The 21,603-nt window shown below is 35.7% G+C and overlaps 1 protein-coding gene across 4 annotated transcripts in view; it reads right to left on the reverse strand.

Annotated features, from left to right (window-relative positions):
• The window catches only part of Dap160 (dynamin associated protein 160), a 213,683-nt gene that overhangs the window by 114,723 nt on the left and 77,357 nt on the right, over window positions 1–21,603 (reverse strand). For all 4 annotated transcript variants that reach the window (XM_081768609.1, XM_081768600.1, XM_081768593.1 and 1 more), the window contains exons 16-19: window positions 7,686–7,864; window positions 7,168–7,282; window positions 6,436–6,546; window positions 4,546–4,660 (exon numbers count right to left, since the gene is read on the reverse strand). In XM_081768609.1, the coding sequence (XP_081624735.1) occupies window positions 4,546–4,660; window positions 6,436–6,546; window positions 7,168–7,282; window positions 7,686–7,864 (520 nt within the window). The remainder of the gene's footprint in view (window positions 1–4,545; window positions 4,661–6,435; window positions 6,547–7,167; window positions 7,283–7,685; window positions 7,865–21,603) is intronic.

Genomic DNA, 21,603 nt, shown 5'->3' on the forward strand with positions numbered 1-21,603 from the left:
TCAGATCTACAAGGTGCCGAAAGCGTGGGAAAATGACTTTCGGACGCCAATAGTTCGGAAACTATCTAACGTAAAGAGGGCGGGTAAAAAATTCACTTAAGAAGTCATACCTGCTGTATTGAATTTTGCATGTTTCACAATCCTACCATGCACGCGCAAGGGATTCCCCAAAGGAACGTAGGGAGTCCCATATAATCTGCTAAATGAAAGTTGGTCGAAATGGATATGAATTGATGGGGTTTCTACCAGGTAACAATAATTCGTTTGTATTAAGTCAATATCTGGAACAAATACAAAATGGTGGACACTTTCATTTCCGTTGTGTGTGGTTGCATAATCGCCAGGTACGGATGCTGGCCAACAGTGAAGTTCTGAGTATTAAGTGTAGCGAATTTGTATTCAGATGCTCTAGAAAGACGTCTGGAGTGTCGGTAGAGCACAAAAGATGGAGCAGGGTGATTCACATGTGTGGAAACAAGTAACGAAGAATGCCCAGACTCAGTAAACTCATACTCAGTAAACGTGAGTTCAAAGCGTCGGAAATGTAAGGATTAGCGTCAAGAACATGAAAGCCATTGCCAATTTACCAATAATATTCCCTCAACCCGATGCAATATGATGTGAACGGTTGCATATCAATAAGGATGCAACAACTAAGGCCAAGTTCAAATTGTGCAAAGGGGACTCACTAAGAAACCGGGTAAACTAAATGAATGTCTCTAGTGGGATCGCATTATCGATATTGAAATGTGGCCAATGTGTGTGTTGATATCGACATGTAGCTAATGAACAAATGTCAACATGTCCCACTACTGCTGGGACACCGTCTCATATGCAAAAACTAGGAAAATAACGTTGTACATTCTGCTATTAATCTGGTGCACTTTTTGGTAGAACGTAACTAGAACAAGATTGTATCAATGTCCCGCTTTGTTTGGGACATTGTCCCACAGTCGACACATATGAAAAGAAATCTCTTAATCCATGGTTCAAATTGTGATAGAGCGTGAAAATAACAAACTTGTATCATGTCTCACGTCTTCTGGGACATATGACGTACTCGATATCAAAATACCTCCACAAATATGTATCTTACACACAGTACACATGCCAAGACAAAGACGAAAATGAACCAATTTGGCACATGTAACACTACAGCTGGAACACCATACATATGGAAAATAAAACGACATGAGAAATAGGAAGAAACGTCTTAAGGCTTTGATTGTTTACAACTGTGCAATAGGAGTAACAAAATGTAACACACAACTATGTCGGGAGGCTGTACAAGAGCGCTTGCCGAACAAAGTGGGTACTCCTCAAAAAAATGTATACAGAGAAAGTCAGGCTCCCTCGAGCCTCAGGGCTAGAGCGCTCACTTTCGCTCGCGTGGTCGCAGTTTCCAATCCTACTGGGAGCCCACGGCCTCAGATTCAAGACCCGAGTAGTTATTTTCCTATTTTTCCCACGTGGGACGGTGTCCCAGCAGTAGTGGCACATGTTGACATTTCTCCACTAGCTACATATCGATATCAACACACAAATTGTCCGCATTCCAATATCGATCATGTGATCCCACTAGAGACATTCATTTAATTTACCCAGTTTTTTAGTGAGTCCCCTTGCACAATTTGAACTTGGCCTCAGTTGTTGCATCCTTATTGGTATGCAACCGTGCACATCATATTGCATCGGGTTGAGGGAATATTATTGGTGAATTGGTAATGGCTTTCATGTTCTTGACGCTAATCCTTACATTTCCGACGCTTTGAACTCACGTTTACTGAGTATGAGTTTACTGAGTCTGGGCATTCTTCGTTACTTGTTTCCACACATGTGAATCACCCTGCTCCATCTTTTGTGCTCTACCGACACTCCAGACGTCTTTCTAGAGCATCTGAATACAAATTCGCTACACTTAATACTCAGAACTTCACTGTTGGCCAGCATCCGTACCTGGCGATTATGCAACCACACACAACGGACATGAAAGTGTCCACCATTTTGTATTTGTTCCAGATATCGACTTAATACAAACGAATTATTGTTACCTGGTAGAAACCCCATCAATTCATATCCATTTCGACCAACTTTCATTTAGCAGATTATATGGGACTCCCTACGTTCCTTTGGGGAATCCCTTGCGCGTGCATGGTAGGATTGTGAAACATGCAAAATTCAATACAGCAGGTATGACTTCTTAAGTGAATTTTTTACCCGCCCTCTTTACGTTAGATAGTTTCCGAACTATTGGCGTCCGAAAGTCATTTTCCCACGCTTTCGGCACCTTGTAGATCTGAAACTATGTCCGATAGCCGAAAGTTCAAGAGAACTTTTTTTCTTGTCTCAGTGGCAGGATTCACCTCCCAAGAGTTGTAACACTTATTTTGCAACACCCGATATATATATATATATATATATATATATATATATATATATAGATAGATAGATAGATAGATAGATAGATAGATAGAGCACGCGATTGGAACACAAGAATCCCGAAATAGGAGTAGAATGGAAAATATACCAGAAACTAATGACACGTTATTCCAATATCAAAACTATGCACACAACATTAAAATGTTTTTATCTATCGTTAAAATGCTTTTCGGATAGAAACATACGAAAAAAAAAAAAAATTAACGAACGGAGAAGAAGCACAAAAGCGTACAGATGTCCTTCATTTGCATATTGGAATGACGTTTTCACTATTTTCTGTTTTTTAATTCATTCGTTTGTTCCAACCATGTGCTATAAAATAAGGTAAGGATATTAAACTAGTAACATACATGTGGGCTGTTCGGAAAGTTCTAAGAATCGGAAAAAAAATATATCAGAGTGATAGAGTGTTTATTTTCCAACATAATCTCCTAGAAGGTTAATACACTTCTACCAACGGCCTTCTAATGCTTTGACACCAGCAAAACGTGTTTACTGAATGAGTTATCTTCAATTTTGTCCCGTTCAAGCTTTAACAGCATCGTCCACTTGCTAACGGTGACAACAGATGATGGCACCTGTATCCAATTCGGCCTTGATGGCTTTCAGTCTTTTTTCACCAGAAACTTGACGATCACACGAATTTCCGTTTCTTCCATGCTAGCAGGTCACTAGCACTTTCACTCCTTCCGATGCCTCTGCAAACCAGACTATAGGGCGAATAGCGCTGTACATTTCCCTACACATTCAGAACAGATGTGGCCTTTTAATGCTTATGCTTTTATTCCGATTGCAACGTTATCTCTAAGCGATTCCCTGAACTTTCCGAACAGCCCACGTAATTAGAAACTCCTGTTCAGCTAGCCCTTGATCACATGGCTATCCAAACCTTTGGCATCAGCTGAAAATAGTGTTCTTCGGTTCTCACGATGAGCTGGAGAACATTAACTTATTTGAAAGTGTTCTCCAGTTATTTACGGAAAACGGCGTTCTTTATACGATCCATCAACATGATGAATTTACTATAGGTGTACTGAAAAATTTTGGGCAGAGAATATGCAACCCTCCGATAACTAACAATGTAAGTTCGAAAATTTTAAGTTGCTGAATGCCATTCAACTTAGCTTTCTCGAAAGAACGTCTAACCCATCAGGAGGTATTCGCAGATTCTCTATTTGACAGCACATGATCCAGGGGTATATCATGCTTGCTGTACACAGAAAGATAATGGATTTCATGTCGAGTGATCCGCAGGTTGCTTGGGAACACAAATCATAAATAGAACAGCAGAAAGTCAAAGATAGATAAAACTTAAATCTATCTGGAGGACCACTATAGCCAACAACAGTTCACATATGTCAATCATGTTCGTTGTCCGTAGTGACACTCAACTATTAATTATATTTACTTTCATATATATATAATTTGATATAATATTTTATTACTTATTTAATGCAACCTAAAATAAATAGTGTTTATTTTTTGATAAATACCAGGTCATAAGTCAACTATAACGCATTACATTTTGGTGATGTACGGATCAGTAAATTAGTTTTAAAAACAGGGTGTCTACTATAATTCACAATTGAAATTTCGTAACCTTTTCTTTACCAAATCATACAATTTCGTAATATTCTCAAGAGCAAATTTGTGTGCGAATTACGCCGAATATTCATGCATGCGATAGAAGCGTGCTTTGCTTGTGATTTGGTATAGTCTAAAGCCGATTATAGACATTTCTGGTGATGAATTTTGACGTTTTATAGAACAAAATTTTCCAGTCTGTACTTGTACATATTATATATATATATATATATATATATATATATATATATATATATATATATATATATATATATATATATATAAGTCGTGACCTAAAAGGTAAATTTCTTGACTTTCATGACCGTTTTCTGATTTTGTGACTTTTCCGTGACTTTCGTGATCGATAGACACCCTGAAAAAGCACTGATGTAAATTATAGTAGTTCTAGTAAACTTAATTCTCTTCAAATTTTCGCAGTACTTAAAAGATCTGTAAAATTCAGCTGAAGTCTTAATGAAATTCACCTTTTAGAAGTGTTATTTTAAGCTCGAGGTAACTTACCTTGTGCGCTGGGCTCTGCAGAAACCTCTGGCTTCTTAGCTACTCCTATCAATTTAACATAAGATTTAGGGAACCAGCCCTCATTTGACTCTATACTGCCAAACCACCACATTTCCTAAAATGAAGAGAAATAACATGTATTAAATGGAGAAAAATACATTAATAATGTACATAGAATCAAATGGTGTCGGTGTAATCCTCACGCAAGTACGTTCTCGGTAAGATCACTAACTTATATTTTCACTCCATCCCAATCACAAAATGGTCCTAGTAAAACAGGTCGTTTGTTTATACATATTTATATAATACAAAGATTGGAATCTTTTTCAAACTAATCACTTAACAGTTCGTTACAAGCTATTGTCCTAAACTATAGTCATTTTATTTTACTGCTCAAACCTGCTCCGTAATTTTAGTTTCTTGTAAAAAACAGCAACAAGTGTAGAACAGGCATTAATTTCGTATGTAGAATTTTACAAGTAAGAAAGGTACTTAAAATACAAGACAGGTAATATCTAATCTTTACAGTTAATGCTTCTCACTGCAACCGGAGAATTCTCTACTCCTATAACATTATCCTTACGTGTTTCTTTCACTACGATAAATATATTAGGAACCATTACCTTTACAAACCTTACAATTTTTCATTGGCTGTTTCCAACTTGTTGGTATAAAATTTTAACTTTTATAATTAAAAGTTAAAATAAATATATACAAGACACCCTGACTGACTAACTCACTGATCAACAGCTAGTCCAAACCACTTAAGCCAGAAATTTGAAACAAGGCAGAGGATTTTTGACGGAAAGTACCATTACAGAAGGATTAGAGTTAGACATGTTAGTTAGAAACATGAAATCTGGTTTTTGAATTTATCATTTAAAATAATAAGGCACGTGTTTAAGTTTTATATATATATTTGACAAAAGAGGAAAAAAGGAGATGAGAACGAAAAAGGCGAGGATTATTATTATTATTATTATTATTATTATTATTATTATTATTATTATTATTATTATTATTATTATTATTTATAAGATCCATAACTTGGAATCTCTTAAGGTTAGAGACATGAAATTCGGTGTTTTGAACTCTTTAATTTAAAATAATTAAACACATGTTTCAGAGTTTTTAGATGTTTGACCCATAATGGATGAAAATGGAGTGCGAGTGCTCCCTTACTATGCCCATCGAGACGTTTGAATTTTTTATGTGGCCTACTTCAGACGAATTCAATATGAAAGGTACAGAACGAAAAACATTACATAACACTAACACGTGGAGGCATTTGCTAGTTGAAGAAATAAAACCTGACTTCACCAGATTGAAGAGCACTGAAGAGTGATGTTTCTATCTAGAATAATATGTAGACCGAAAAACTTCCTAAGTCCTACAAAAAATCTGCTTCAGATTACAATTAAATAATTTACTTCGCATTACTATATTATGTAACGTTAATTATATATATTTCTTCTGCTACGTTACATTCCCTGATTCCAAATGTATATATTGAATATTTATACAGTTCACGAGATTATCATGAATCACACAACACAGTTATGCAATTTTGAATACATATATTCACTTTCAACATATATGGTGTTTGTCACATTAAAAATATTATACATTCAATCATTACAAAATGGCTCTTCGTTCTCTATATCTTTTTTAATTACTGTAACAATGACATCAAACTGATAAACAAGTTGTCTTAGCAACAAAATTAAAAAATATCTCAATATGATACAAACATTTAAATTTATTTCTTTATATTTTAATTCTTCTTCTTCTTAAATCTTTGTGCCTTTACAATAGCACTTTTATTCGTAAATATAAACAATACTTAGAAAGTACATACAAAAAATATACATTATCGTTGTAATTACTTACTTGTTGTTCCTTGACAGTAATGATGTCTCCTTTGTTGAATGATAAGTGATTGTCTTTCTTTGCTCTCCAGGGATATAATGCCTGAGCTTGAAGGTTCTCTACGACTTCTCCCTATTTGTTAATAAAAATTAATCATTCTACATTGGTAATAGAAACAAAACAACATAAATAACACCTTAAAGTAACTTTTTTCCTAATTATCCATCAATATTTAGTGCACCCATAATAAACTTCATTATTTATTTATGTAAATTATATCAATACACTTCGAAGATTTGCATTATTAAATATTTTCCGGACACCTACTATATATTTCAACAAGGCATGCTCTCTGAAAATATGGCAGATTACCGTTAAATTGGTAGCGAGTAAAGAAAGAAAGAAAAAAAAAGAACTTATTTTTAAATTAAATTCCTGTCTTAAAACAACAGAATCTTAGGAGTACTTGCTTCAAATATCTTCCTCGTGCTTTTGTCTACAATTTTAGAATGTATTTATACTTACGCACTCTAAACAGATTTTCTACGAATACAAAACATACAGTTTAAAATTAAAATTTACCAGTAACGTCCAATGTATGATTTATAAATGTTTATAGTATTATTTTTAGTTTTTCATTTTGCGTTACAAAGTAGGTCCATCTTTATTCTTCAAAAATTGCCAAACACTTCCTTATCTTTTTTTGAAACTTTTTCATTATTCTCATTATTTATAAGCACTTAAGTATCTTACCTGCCCTAAAACTGGACTTTCCATCTCGTTCACTTGAGGAGCAACACCATTTTCTACCACTGCCTCCACTAGTGACCCATTGTCACTAACATTTTCAGGAACCTCTTGTATACCTCTGAAATAGAAAATGTCCATTTTGCATTACAATAAACTTTTGTTAAAATTACATACTATGAAATAAAAACATACAGATCAAAGTTACATTCTTTTTATTATTGAAGACTGTTCAATTTACTTATAAATCTAAATACAATTTTAAGTTTAAATAAATAAATAACAGACATGAAATTAACATATGCGTAGATGCTAACTTATCTAAAGCATTGTACTGAACGAAAATATATAAATAATAGAACTTTTTTAGCATCCCAAAGGAAAGGAAAAAGACATTTGATTATCTACTACTTTTATCATCAATTTGTGTGTAATTTCTACTGGAATAGTTGATACATTCGATTATCTCCATATTGTTCATTGTCTTACCATATAATGCAAGATAAAACAACAATAAAACTTACTCCAATTGCCTTTTGACCTGCAACGTATCAACTAGTGTATCGGCTGTTTCTACTGCAGCTAATGGAAGAGCTTCTGTTGGGCTCTCCACCTTCTCAACGTAAGACTCTGGAAACCAACCAGTCTGACCCTGAAGCTCACCAGCTAACCAACCAGGTTCAGCATTGTGATCCACTGGCACCTACATACACAAGACGGACACGTTATTATAACACAAACACTACATACAGATGTGCTATGGATAATACTTTGAAATTTTGTTCAGCTGCAAATTGATACTACAACGATACAAAATGATTATTTAAAAACAAACGAAATCAATATTTTTGTGGCTAATGATTATACCTAGTCGTACCATAAATTCTGACACAACACTGAAAGTGAATTATTATGAAACTGTTAAAGATACTTTAAAGTATAGGTTATTTATTATTTTCTAACGTTTTGTTTTTGAAATTAAATGATTTATTATTATTATTATCCCCATCAGGGTTCTGCTGCCTATAGTCGGACAATTTGTCCATGCCGACCAGATGCCGCGGTCGGATTGCCGGCGCCGGCATCTTTCAGCGCGATTTTCGACCGCAACGAATAGTTGCCTTGGCGAGCGGTCGGCAAACAGCCGGAAATGAGCATTAAATGCACCGGCACCGCCGTCGGAAAGTTGTCTTTCCGAGCAGTCGGCAAACAACCGTAAAGGCGCAGTAAATGCGCCGGCGCCGCCGTCGAAAAGAGGCCGGCATAAGGAGTCGGCAGAGGGTCGGAAAGAGGCCTTTCCGATTGTTTTGCCGGCTCTGACGGTCGGCAACAGTCGGCAAAGAGAATTTTACTTGACGATTTTCGACCGCTTGCCGCCTCGGCAAAAGGTCGGCAACTTTGAACAAGTAGATCGTCGTGATGCCGCGGACGGGTGCCGGCTGCCTCCGGCGGCCCGCCACCGTCGACGGCGGCAATCCCTCTTTCCGACTGCTACTTCCTGATGGGGATTACTATTATTATTATTATTATTATTATTATTATTATTATTATTATTATTATTATTATTATTATTATGCGCAACGGTTATCAATTCAGAAAGAAAGTGGAAAAAGAAACTGTTTACCTATGACTCCAGGAACTTGCAGTAATGCCACTCCAATAAGAATGAATATAGTGTTCTTGCGTTCGCATTTAGCCATCTTATGGAATATTATTTTATTTAGATTTTTTCCTTGTATCAGTAATAATTAATTTAAACATTAGTAATACGTTTATTTTCCTCTTTTTGTTTAACAGCAACAATCAAACATCAAACAGAAGAAAGAAAAAAATATTCAAAACTGTCATAATAAATTTCAAAAGGAAGGTTGTAATTTGGATAGCAAGCAGTTACGTTCTCATTATTGTTATGCCCTGATGCTTACCATCTATGATTTTAGAAATGCAATTCATTGTATATAAATTATTACAATAAAATCATTGTTATTCAACATATGTCTATTCATTTGTGTAGATATTTGGAAACCACACTAGTTAAAATTCCAGTCAGTCTAGGTATATTCTATCTGATCATGCATTGTAAACGTACATATTACATCAATAGTGGTTTCTATCACGGTTCACGGTGGTGCCAACTTATAAACTTTATTATCATTAGACATTTTTTTCATTTAGCATGTGTTGACACAGTTGACAAATCCATACTATCATTATTATATCTTAGCATTTACTTCTATAAGTATCATTACAATTATACCACATGCATTAGTAATACGTTTATAACAAAGATTCCCAATCTTTATAATTTTAGAAGCATTGGGTCATAGCACATTCATTTCAATTATTCATATTACTAACTAATAAAACCCTAATCTAACCTAACTTAACCTAACCTATACACATCATTTACACATTAACAATAAGCATTATATATATAGCACACTTTTAAGTATTTACCGTGAACAATAGAAATATTCAACCGTTACCTAGACTAAGCCCAAAGTAGCAAATGAGATATTTATAGTTATCATTGCTAAGGTTTACGTGTTGCGACGACTATCAGCATTCAGAGCAAAATTCAATTCTAGTTTAGAATTGCCATAATAATTTAACTTACGAATTTCTGGGTTAATTGTGACTAATGGGACTATCAACTTCAGGAATAATAAGTTGGGTATATTCAGAGGACATTGATGAATTGTTATAGATATGTTAGCAATAAGTTTGCGTCACCTCCATAGGCCTACCTAGACTTGTTTGCAGCCCAAAAGAGTTTAGCTACTCATTTTTAGAAACTTAAAATTCTCCTGTAAATCTAACACTTTTATGAAATCGCAGTTCCTTTTCTCTTTTTCACTCAAATTACGAAATTGTACCAATATGGCCGCCCATATTCTTAGGAACGTTCCCGTGGAAAATAGTTGTTTAAATTTTTAGTTTCTAATGATTGATTTGCAAGTACCCAGTGTTCCAAAATAGTCCTGATGTTTTTCACATCTTGAATTTAGAAAGGTTTCTTGCCTAAACAGTTTTTTACGTAACTATATTTTCAAATTCTGGGTACTGCCCTAATTCAGTAAACTGCTTCGTTTTTCACTGCACCGGACATCATAGCGCCCCCTGGGACAACTATTATTATTAAATATTTCAATATATTTACTTTATCATTAATTTTCGTATTATTTCATTTTTTAAATTCCTATTTTAATTTTAGCAACCCAAATATATTAATATTACTTACATACATTATAAAAATTTTAGATTTAATTTGAGTTACCAAACTTCCACTTCTTCCGGAATCAAAATTATGGCAAAATTATGGTATATAATTAATTTCTGTAGTTTTTCGATTATTGCTATTATTAAGACGATAATTTAGCCCAAGTATTCATATCAGAAAGTCTGTAAGTTCAATTTGGAATTAAATTTCTACTTTTCATAGAGAAAAATGCTATGGAAATAAATCAATCTGTCATATATATGACATATACGTGGGCCTAGTTCAGAAACATGATTATTTATTTTGTTCTCTAACATGTTTATGGGTAACATACCCCTGCTTTACATGTCCAGCCGGCAACATCACTGTCCTCTGAACAACCCGATTGACATTAATAAGTCAAAATTATTGCCTGAAGAGCAAGCTTAGATACCGGTAAAAATACACTCATACATAGTGCAAAGTGTAAACATTGTCAGTAGAAATAATGTTAACCCGCTGTCACACAGCCCTTAAGTCTGCGTCCACTCATCTATAGAATTACGCACTGTCTCTATAGGGAAACCAGCCACTGTCTTCACCAGGGAAAGTTTCAGACTGTCAATATTGGCATGCCTCTTCTTACAGACCATGCCTTCAAGCACTGACCACAACTTGTAGTCCTAAGGGTTGAAGTCAGGGCTGATAGCAGGCCAATCATCTGGAGCAATGAAGTCCAGGACATTTCTCCTCAGCCACTTCTGGGTAGTGTGTGTATTGCGGGCTGGTGCGGATTCTGTTGAAAGGTCCAATGGTGGTTCCTGAACAAAGTGTCACTAAAAGGCTTCACAACAGAGTTCAAAACAATATTTTCGTACTCTGGCTGACGTTTTCATCCCTTTTTCACAAAACTGCAGCTTGGTGCTGCCATCATAAGCCATTCCCCACTAAATCATGACTGAGGCCGGATGATGACCCTTCTGGATCTTCCGGGTTTTCTCCCGAGTGTCCTGGGAAGTTCAAACATACACTTGGGTCATTTTGGCGATTGAAAGCTTCCTCAATGTTGAATATCTTTTCATGTGAAAAGACTTCTCCTGTGTCCACTTTTTCCGTAATACTGCAATGGGTGTTTCGCTTTTATCACCCTCTACTCTTTCTGACGTGCATTTAGAAAGTGGCCTGTACTTCACCGGTAAGCCTTCAACCCCAAGTCACTTCTTAATACACGAGACATTGAGATTTCTGAAATATTCAGCTCACGAGAAAGCACTGATTGATTTCTCTGAATACGGGCCGCCATTGGTTGCACTAACTTTTTGGTTCTTACGCTGCGTGGGTGGCTTTGCCTTGGGCGATCGTCCCAGTCTCCGTGAATCGCTTGATGGTCCGATACACGAAAGATTTGCTAATATTTAACTTTTTAAGTGTTGTGAATATCACGGGGGCTGATTGATACAATTTATGAAGTGCTATTCCTGCCTCGCCCCACCCCATAGCTACACTTTCACGAACACACTTTCTCTATGACAGCTCAACTCATAATGACCCACTTCATTCGCTTATACAGACAGGTTCACTACGACCTTAAAAACTGGATGTACGCCCTGCCTCAAAACTTGTGTCAGTATTTATGATATGACTAGGTAAATTATATTTGACTGTTGATTTCATGGCCTATTAAAACATAAACTCAGTTCAACCACTTTATAACTGTGTTTTCCCTTGTGATATCTGCTATTCTACAATCCTACAAAATTTTAACTCAATATAATTACAAGTGCGTAGATGGTATAATGTATAAGAAAATATTCAAAACTAAATCATAAACCTAACATTATAATGATCTCTATTAACTAAGTAAGCTTACGAACTAATATCAGCATTGAATAAGAAAATATCAGCATTGAATTACAACTAGTGATTTTTCACTTGCAACATTATACTAATGTGCTAATGTGCTTGAATATGTACAAGAATAATTTTCACATTATTTCTTCATATAAAAGCACAATATGGTGTTTATATGAAGAATGTCTTGCAACATATTAATATACAATATTTGAGGAGATACTGCACATAATTATATATATATAGGGTGTTTCAAAACAACATCGACAACGTTTCGGAGGTGATACCTGACCCCAAGATAAGACAAACAGGCCAACCTGAGTGCACAAATGCTTCCTTTCGGAGTTACAAGCTGCCGAAAACATGAAAAAAAAATTAACTTTCACGGTCTATGGCTCCAAAAGTATGGGACCTACCGTAGTCGGGTCAAGACTTCACTTAGAAACTATTATACGCACTAACCAAAAATACATGTTTCAGAATCCTAAGGTACTTTCGCAACAATTTTTGTAGAGGGAGTTTGGCTACAGGCATATAACTTGAAGTACTCACCAACTACCTTTATAAAAAATATTCCGGAAGTACCACAGTCCGAAAGTGGAATATGTGGATAGGGCACATACTAGTTTCTAAATAAAGTCTTAATCCGACTACGGTAGGTTCCATACAGCGCTGTAGTTGAGGGTACAAGGCGGTACAGCCGTATACCCTCTGCTTAATCTTAGTTATTAAAGTGTACCTTCTGCTTCAAAGCATAACTTTTTACTTTTGTTTCGTTTATATTTATTTGTTTATTTATTCGGCCATGACTCCATGATAAAGTAATTATATCACTTTTTTTTTCTCTTATATTCTTAGCAGGTGTTCAAATACGAGTCATGGGAAAAAAACGTTTTTTCCAACTACCCTGCAATCGCAATCTCCCTCTCTCTCTCTCTCTCTCTCTCTCTCTCTCTCTCTCTCTCTCTCTCTCTCTCTCTCTCTCTCACACACACACACACACACACACACACACACACACACACACACACACACACACACACACACACACACACACACACACACACACACACACACACACACACACACACACACACACACACACACACAAACAAACAAACAAACAAACAAACAAACAAAAGAAAGAAAACATTTTCAATTTTAATGTTATTACTAGCTACTATTATTATGATGATATTATACAGGAAGGGACCAAAACAAAATTGTTAGTTTTAGGATGAGGGGGATAGATCGATGCAAAATGGGGCATTTTTGTTCTGAGAGAATATCCAAGCGTTTTGAAGGTCGATGGTTGTGATATTTTAATTCCTTAGAACCTTGTTCTCTACTGAAAAGAACCAAATTTGTTCGATATTTTTAAACTAAGATATGAATACTTTCAATATCATGCCGATATTAATTCGCAACTTTGACCAATACATAACCTATTAATTGAAAAAAATGTCAGGTTTTAATGGTTTTATAGAGTTAAATTTGGGTATAATGTTCTTAATTCTGGCACATTGGGCGCGATTTGTTCTGTTCCTTCGCAAAGTGAGTTGGTTCTTCATACCTACGCCCATTTATGCTATTAATGGTGTGATTTAAATAAAAAGTGTCATCAAGAAAATAGCATAAAATGCTTTTAGACTACAAAACAGTAATGTATCCTTTATATTTTAATTGAATTAATACATGCATTTTACATTGTTCATTAAAAAATACCTTCTATTTCTTATGACAATCATAGATGATCAAAAAACAGCGTATACCCTCTGGAAATTTTAGGACTACAGCACTGGTTCCATAATATTGGAGCTATGGACCTTTAAAGTTTTATATATATATATATATATATATTTTCGGCAGCCTATAACTCCGAAAGGAAGCATCTGTGCACCCGGGTTGGCCTATACTTTTTGTCTTATCATGGTGTCAGGAATCACCTCCCAAACGTATATATATATCTAAGGTAAGCATTACTTTTCTCACTGGAAATGTGCCAAGATTCGTTTTGTTTAAGTACACTTGTGAGAAACTTGCTTTTGTAGCAAGTATTCAAAATTTCAATAACTAAGAGTCAAACTTTTACAGGATACAAAAGATTAACGCACTTCAGTCCTTCACGCTGCATTTTCTTCCGCCTATGCTCGATCCCTGAGATCGTGTTGACATCATTCAGGTTGAAAAAGAAAAAGTAAAAATAATCTCTCCATATCATTAAAACAAATGAGCACAGAAATATTGCAGGTTCTAGTGTTTAATTTCATTTCTCTCTTCCTGGAGTAAGTAGTTTAAATATAATGTCGAAGAAAACCCCTGAATTTGTGAAAGTGTCAAATTGACGTCTTCATGACCGTTCTGATTGTCGTGCCATTTCTACAGTCACTTGTTTTCATGGCAGGACAATGTTTGAAAGCTGGATCAGCACCCTTTAACAATTTTTTAACTAGGATAGAGGAACACGTAATCGGAACATGTTCGCCGGCTAATACTCGACTGCATCTTGTCAGGACGCACAGAACGCATTCATTTAATAGTATATTTTTTGCAAGCACAATGACAGGGAAGTGGGACACGAACTTAAGAAAACCAGAACAAACTTAGGAACAATTAGGCAACAAAAAAATTATGATGTATATTATAGCTTTCCCAGTGGTTATATGGAACTTTATTTTTGAGCGAAGAGCATCTGCGTGATAAAAAGAACGTTATTCAATGTGAATCAGTCCCTTAAGCTGAAATATTGGGAACTTATTTACATATACTATTTCGTAAGCTAACAAAGTACCAAGTTTAGGGATGTCTAAAACCATGACCATATTTTTGTAAACAGGTAAGGTTTGAGATATTATTTTACGAAACGACATAATAAAAACACCACAGTCAGGACTGAAGTTTGTGAAGGTGTGTTATAGTTATCGAAAATGAGCTTAAACATCGGCATATGTTGCCTTATTCTCTTTCGACAGTAATTTCTCAGTTAATCACCAAAATCAAGCTGATATAATGCAATTATAGTGTGCATACAGATTCTCGAGGTAGAGATTTGACTGGAGAGTCCAAATTACAAATACTCTCTCCTCTGTCAGTTGAGTAAAGCTGGTTTCGTGCTTGCTGTTATAGCTCAGAATCATAAGATTCACTTTCTGAAGCCGCAAGCCTAGATACGAAACCGTTGAAGTAACTAACAATATTTGTGAATGTGTCGAACAACCTCTTGAGATGTTTGAATATTTTGAAGTGTCTGATTGAATCCTTTGGTAAAGGAAAATTAGTTGGAATAAGATGTCGTCATGGCTGCGAATACGAGACAAAGCAACATATTATATTCCGAAAGGCATCTCTATCATAGAGATCAATGACATACTTTCGGCAATGTCTTGTTTTGGGATGAATGAATAGTTCTACTGTAAAAACAATTAACGGTATCTGTCGCCAAGAGAAAGTTTACCATCTTTGCTCTACATTTTAGTTATTGGAGGAATCGCTATGGAGTTGTTAGACAGCGGAGATCCAGTGTCAGGGAATCAACGAGAACAGCTGAGGTAATGATGGGAGCGTCTTCCTTCCTTGAAAACGATATCAGTTCCAACCGAATCACTGATCAACTTGTTTGTAGTCCAAAGGCTGCTCTGGAGCATCAATATACAACCGACAACAACATGCACTTCGACTGTCAGTCATGAAGATAAACAATTGTCAACTGTTTTCAATTCATAGGATTTGTTTCTTACTGTTAGTATTGCGACTCGGTGCTGCACTTCTAACATCCGTTTGTTAGTTCCCCCCTATGTTTGTTGGGAAGAGGTAGACAGCAAATTTCTTGACTACCGAGTATGTCTTCATCGAAAAGTAACCACGATATTTCTGATAACTTCAAGTAATCTTCGTTGGTCGATTTGCCATGGGCAAGTCAGTCTAAAATTAAGCGCAATGCAATATGCCTCTCGCTGTTACAATCCTGTCTCGTGGTTCTTTGTAGAATGCTTTTTATCCTGAACAACTCGTATCCAGCTTGACATTTAAAAAATCTTGTCTAAAGCTTATGCCACTTTCAGTGCCTGGTACGGAAGTGTTCTTTAACTCGGTGTAAACTGCATGATATTTAATATGGGGCAGCTAGCCAAGGTCTCCGACAATACGTTAAAAAAAAAAAAAGTATGCCGTAAATGTCGTTAATTTGAGGTTTAGCTTACATTAAACACATATGAACGTCAAACATTATTAACTGACCGCCCATTGAAACCTGTCTATGATTATCACATTTTTCAAGGATTCTTGGAACTCTCTCAAAGATTCACCAGTCAGTTGGTTCACAGTTCAATTAAACTGCGGTGTCCGGAGAGCAGAATGGATAATCCGACCGAAAATGTTACCGGAACCCAGAGCCGTAGCTGGAGATTTCTGCGTCCGGGGCGAAGTAGAATTCAGCGTCCCTACACTCACTTTAGCAATCATTATATATATATATATATATATATATATATATATATATATATATATATATATATATATATATATATATATATATATATATATATATATATATAAGAAAAGCAGCTTTTGTTGTTACGCTGAATTTTTATTAATCTTCCTGGAAAGACCATTACAACAACCAAAAACGATCATTATGTATCCTTTTCCAAATAAGAGCTGTTTTCAAGAGTCTTATTTTGGACTTTTTGTTAAACTTGACAAAACTACCTTTGGTTGTATACAAATTCGCTAGGAGAACAGTTATGGAAAGTTACTACTATTTACAACATTTCATACTATTGATAAGAAATGAAATTTTAATACATTAAAAACTATGTGCTTTTAAATTGTTCCAAATGGGTGACAGTATTAATTTCCAGTAATAATTGTAAACTTTTTAATTTTATTCTGTATGTGACCACATCAATAGTATGTTAATTTCGATCTCTTAACGGTAAAAAATATTTTGTGAAATGTAATGGAAATTCAGAAGGATCCTTCTTTGTGAATTTCTAAATATTGATCGATGGAGGTGAAGAATATGTTCAATGTTTGTACTTAAAATCCAAAATATACTTTGGCTACTACATATGTCTGAAATTATAGTAATTACTTAATTTCTTAATGAATGAAAGTTCCGAATTTAAGGTACTTATTATTAATTAACATATTAAAATACACTAACACGTACATATATGAAGAATGTGTGTACTTATGTTTTGTATGTATGTAGCATCACACAACTAGACACGCATACACAAAATAATATGGTGCCGATATAAAAAGTTGATGAAAAATGACCTCAATAAATTCCTCCAAATTGGAAGCATTTGATATGTCAATGGAATTTTAAAATAAATCATTGGTAGTGATTAGTGGGTGTAAAAAAGTCGAACTTCGTCGGGCTAAGTTCTGATCCCTTAAGCCCCTATTCTACAACTGCTTGAAGTTCGAAAATGTTATTGTTTCCCTCGTTTACTTTTATTTTTAATATTCCCGCGCAAACAGCAGCTTGAATGTGTCTCTTCACTCTTCTCACTTTCATACCTTCATTCTCAACGTCGCACAGTGGGGCCAAACCAGGCAATTCTTAGCAAAAACTCGAAGAATGAAGTAAAAGATTGACTTGATATAATTTGCTATAATGAAACCTTAATAGTGTACACATAAGATAGTGTGCAGGAAAAGAAGTGATAGCTATTTATAATGAATTCATGGGACGTGTAAATTTGGTTATCCACCGAAGCAGGAAAGATGCTGCTTAGTGACAGAAGATAGGAAATTGACTTTGAATGTGACTATTCCTACATTGCGTGTAGATATTCCGTGACTGGTAAACATGGTGACACGACCGACATGTATGTATCGTTTTGTACATTTAGAATGTTGAGGTAATGTGTAATCAATAATCATATTTGAAATGATGTTAATATCAGTATCATATCCCTACGGTAATCGCCTACTTAATATCATATTTGGAAAATGCTGTGGTACTGAAAGCATATAAACTGTAGTCAAACGATAGAATGGCATTTTAGTAGAAAATATGGCATAATAATGTTATATCTGTGATTTTTTAATATATCGTAGCGGAAACATTGTTCTTACTGTATGCAAAGTGAAAACCTGCACATATTTGCACTTTTGGGAAATATAGCGCATGAAAATGTTTGAGGAAAACCGCATTTTGGATGCAATGCTGCTTTTGAATTGAGGTGGGATGAATGTGAGAGCAAGTGTTAGATTATTAGACGTGTGATTCCCATGCAGTGACAAAGTTGAATATAGATCGATTCTGGGAATTTTGCCACCAAACCTACTTGTGCTTCGCCCCCTAAGACCCATCTTGTTACCAACATCTAATCATACTTCTCTGGCATTCGCCAACAGAACTAAACTCTAGTCAAACATGTGTGATTAATGGTGGCGATATTTTGAAACGTCAATGTTTGCCAAACAATCTATGGACCATAAGGTAGAACCATATTTAAAATGGTGTTGATCAATTCAGTATTGCGTTTTTTTGTGATGCGATGCGTGCACAGAAGTGACATTGGAATCAACTGTAATGAGCCTCCGCTCGCTCCAGCTCAGAGTGTTCCAATCAAGCCCTGAAATCAGCCCACGTAATGCACAATGCAATATATGAAACAAGCTGAACAGGTTACTGATGCTTGTAAATCATAATATGTTTAATACATCTGATAATATATCGAGAACTTGTGATGAGATAATTTTTATGTATTGAAGCGTCCTTGCATCTTCATTGTCATAACGAATCCTCCACAACTTGGAAATAATTTTGAGAAGCAAGAACTTTTCTTCAATTTTATTACTCTTCAGTTGTAAAAAGAATAAGTACACTTTTTCCTTTCATGCGTAAGAATGTAAGTCAATCGTAAGTTGTCAAATCAAAGCATATTGCCCACGCGTTTGTTTATGCCAATCATATAATCTGTTATATTATTTAGGCGCGAATATAAGGAATATTTCCTTTTATGATGTAACACTCTATGTTTTTGATAAAACAATGTCGAAATAACATTATTGTAGCCACTGCACACACCAAACTAATTGGTTTTCTTTCAATTTTCTGCTTCATATTGCGAATTCTTATTTTTGCCAAGAATTCAGTGCCTTGGCTCCACTGTGCGTCGTGATTAATCGGATTGGATAGAAAAAAAAATGAAATGAAATCTTTGATTTTTACGTCCCACGATTATGCCGGTTGGGCTAAAGGAGACGATGATGATGAGTAACGAATGAAATGGTGGAATGAAGAAAGTGGGAGGAAACGGGAGAACCCCGAGAAAATACACGCACGCGGTGTTTGTCCACCACAAAGTTCACTTGGCGGGGCTGAGATCGAATCCGGGACCCCAAGTACCAGAGGTGAACGCTCTACCACTGAGCCCCCAGGGGTAGAAAAACGTTTTGAACTAAGCAAACTCATCACTGTCAAAACGCCGAACACGACTTTGCTCGTTTCTGAGTTTAAAAATGCTCCTGCGTACACTATAAGTCATTACTCGGCACTTTGTATACCACATGTCATTAAGATATCATCTATAACTCTTTAAGTAATAAGTAAAAACTTGTTGCGACTTATTTAAACTTTTGGATTGCGAGCGAAGCGAGCAAGAAAATTTTTAAGAAAACTACGTATTTCATTGATAACCGACAGCAATATTGATCTAATAGGGCGCCAATACTTTCTGGGGGCGACTCGTCTTTTATTCATGTCCAACACAACTTTTTCTTTCTCCTTGCTCGTTCGGCGCCCCTTGTTGTCAGCGCCCGGGGCGGGCGCCCCTCTGGCCCCCCTTAGCTACGGCTCTGCCGGAACCTATACCTGAAGGAGCCAATATAATGAAGGAATCTTATTATACTGGCTTCTTCAAGTTCTGTTGCCGCAAACATTTTCGGTCGTGAATGAAATATCAATCTACATTTTTATAATATCCCACGTGCATACCACCATCGATGTGACTTTTTTAACTATTGTAGTTTTTCCACTATTGACAACGCCATGGACAATGTATCTCCTTTCAATTACTGGTGTGACTCTCGATATCGACTTAATATGCAATTTGCATTCTCGATCAAGTTTGCTTGATCGTCATTGAAAACAACACTTGGACCATGATAATCCTGATCCATATACTTTATGTATTGTCTTCTTTTGCCTTCTCTAAAAACGTTGTCATTCTATTAGGGTCATATTCTCCCTGATTGATCTGACAAGATTAAAAATTTCATCTCGATTGGCTGAGTATTTTTTGCTGCAGTGAAATACAATTAATAGATTGGTCATTCGCTGGGAAGGTTCCTCCTACAATAGAATAAATAATGACGAGCAACGTCTCCAGCACTGCTCCGGTCAATTACCTGGACCAGCTGACATGTCTGTTCTTGCTTAACTTGAGCTTAAATGTTATATCAATCAGGAAGCGACACCCAAAACTATGGATTCAACACTAATGTCAGTCATTCTGAACATTTCGTTTTTACTTCTTCTTACTCCATGCGGCAGCTTAAACAGCATCAAGAGTGTCACTATTCATCTCAAAGACCCGAAAACTACGGATTCGACAAGGATGTCATATCAGTCATTTTCCATAATTTTTACATGCCATTCTGGCACCTTTTCTAGGGGAGCCTTGCCCCCACAGTACAGGATCGGGAATACTGCTATTCACCTCAGCGACCCCAAAAGCTATGGATGTGGCACCAATATCGTTTTTTTATTATTATTATTATTATTATTATTATTATTATTATTATTATTATTATTATTATTATTATTATTATTATTATTATTACGTCAACCCTTTCAAACCTCCTACGGGGTGCTAGGAGTGTCTTACCTCCAATGTATTTGTTTGTTTGCATATTAAGTGTCAAATTTGGGAAATTCCTCCAGGCGTTCCATAGTTATGCTGGAACATACACACCTTAATTTCAAGATTCCTTAAGAAGCCTCCTTTGACTGAAATCAGTATTTTATAATCTTTCCTTGATGTCACGGAAGCCTTAGTGAAAGTCTATCCTTAACTCGCCGTCGCTATCGACTAACCCTGATGCTTCCTTGAGTGCTTTATAAATAGTAGAACAATTTGTATTCTGGTATGGAAGTGATTACTTTGCTGAATTGCTAATGAATGTGAAAGAACAAAGTTTTCAAGGGCCAAGAAGATATATTGAGGGATGTGGAAAATCCACTGGAAATGTTTGACGATGATAAATTCTTCGAGAGATTCAACTGCATCAAGTCAGTCAAAGAACAGCTCAAGTAGTGTTTTTAAATATGGGCTTTAGTCTCTGTCTGTGTAGTAAATTTCAGCTTAATTAGCTGAGTACGTTTGTTGCACCGAAGTACAATTGTTACATTCGTCATTTCCTGCAGCCGAACC

This window comes from Thermobia domestica, chromosome 1, assembly GCF_964235325.1.
Source record: "Thermobia domestica chromosome 1, izTheDome1.hap1.1, whole genome shotgun sequence".
Taxonomy (NCBI): domain Eukaryota; kingdom Metazoa; phylum Arthropoda; class Insecta; order Zygentoma; family Lepismatidae; genus Thermobia; species Thermobia domestica.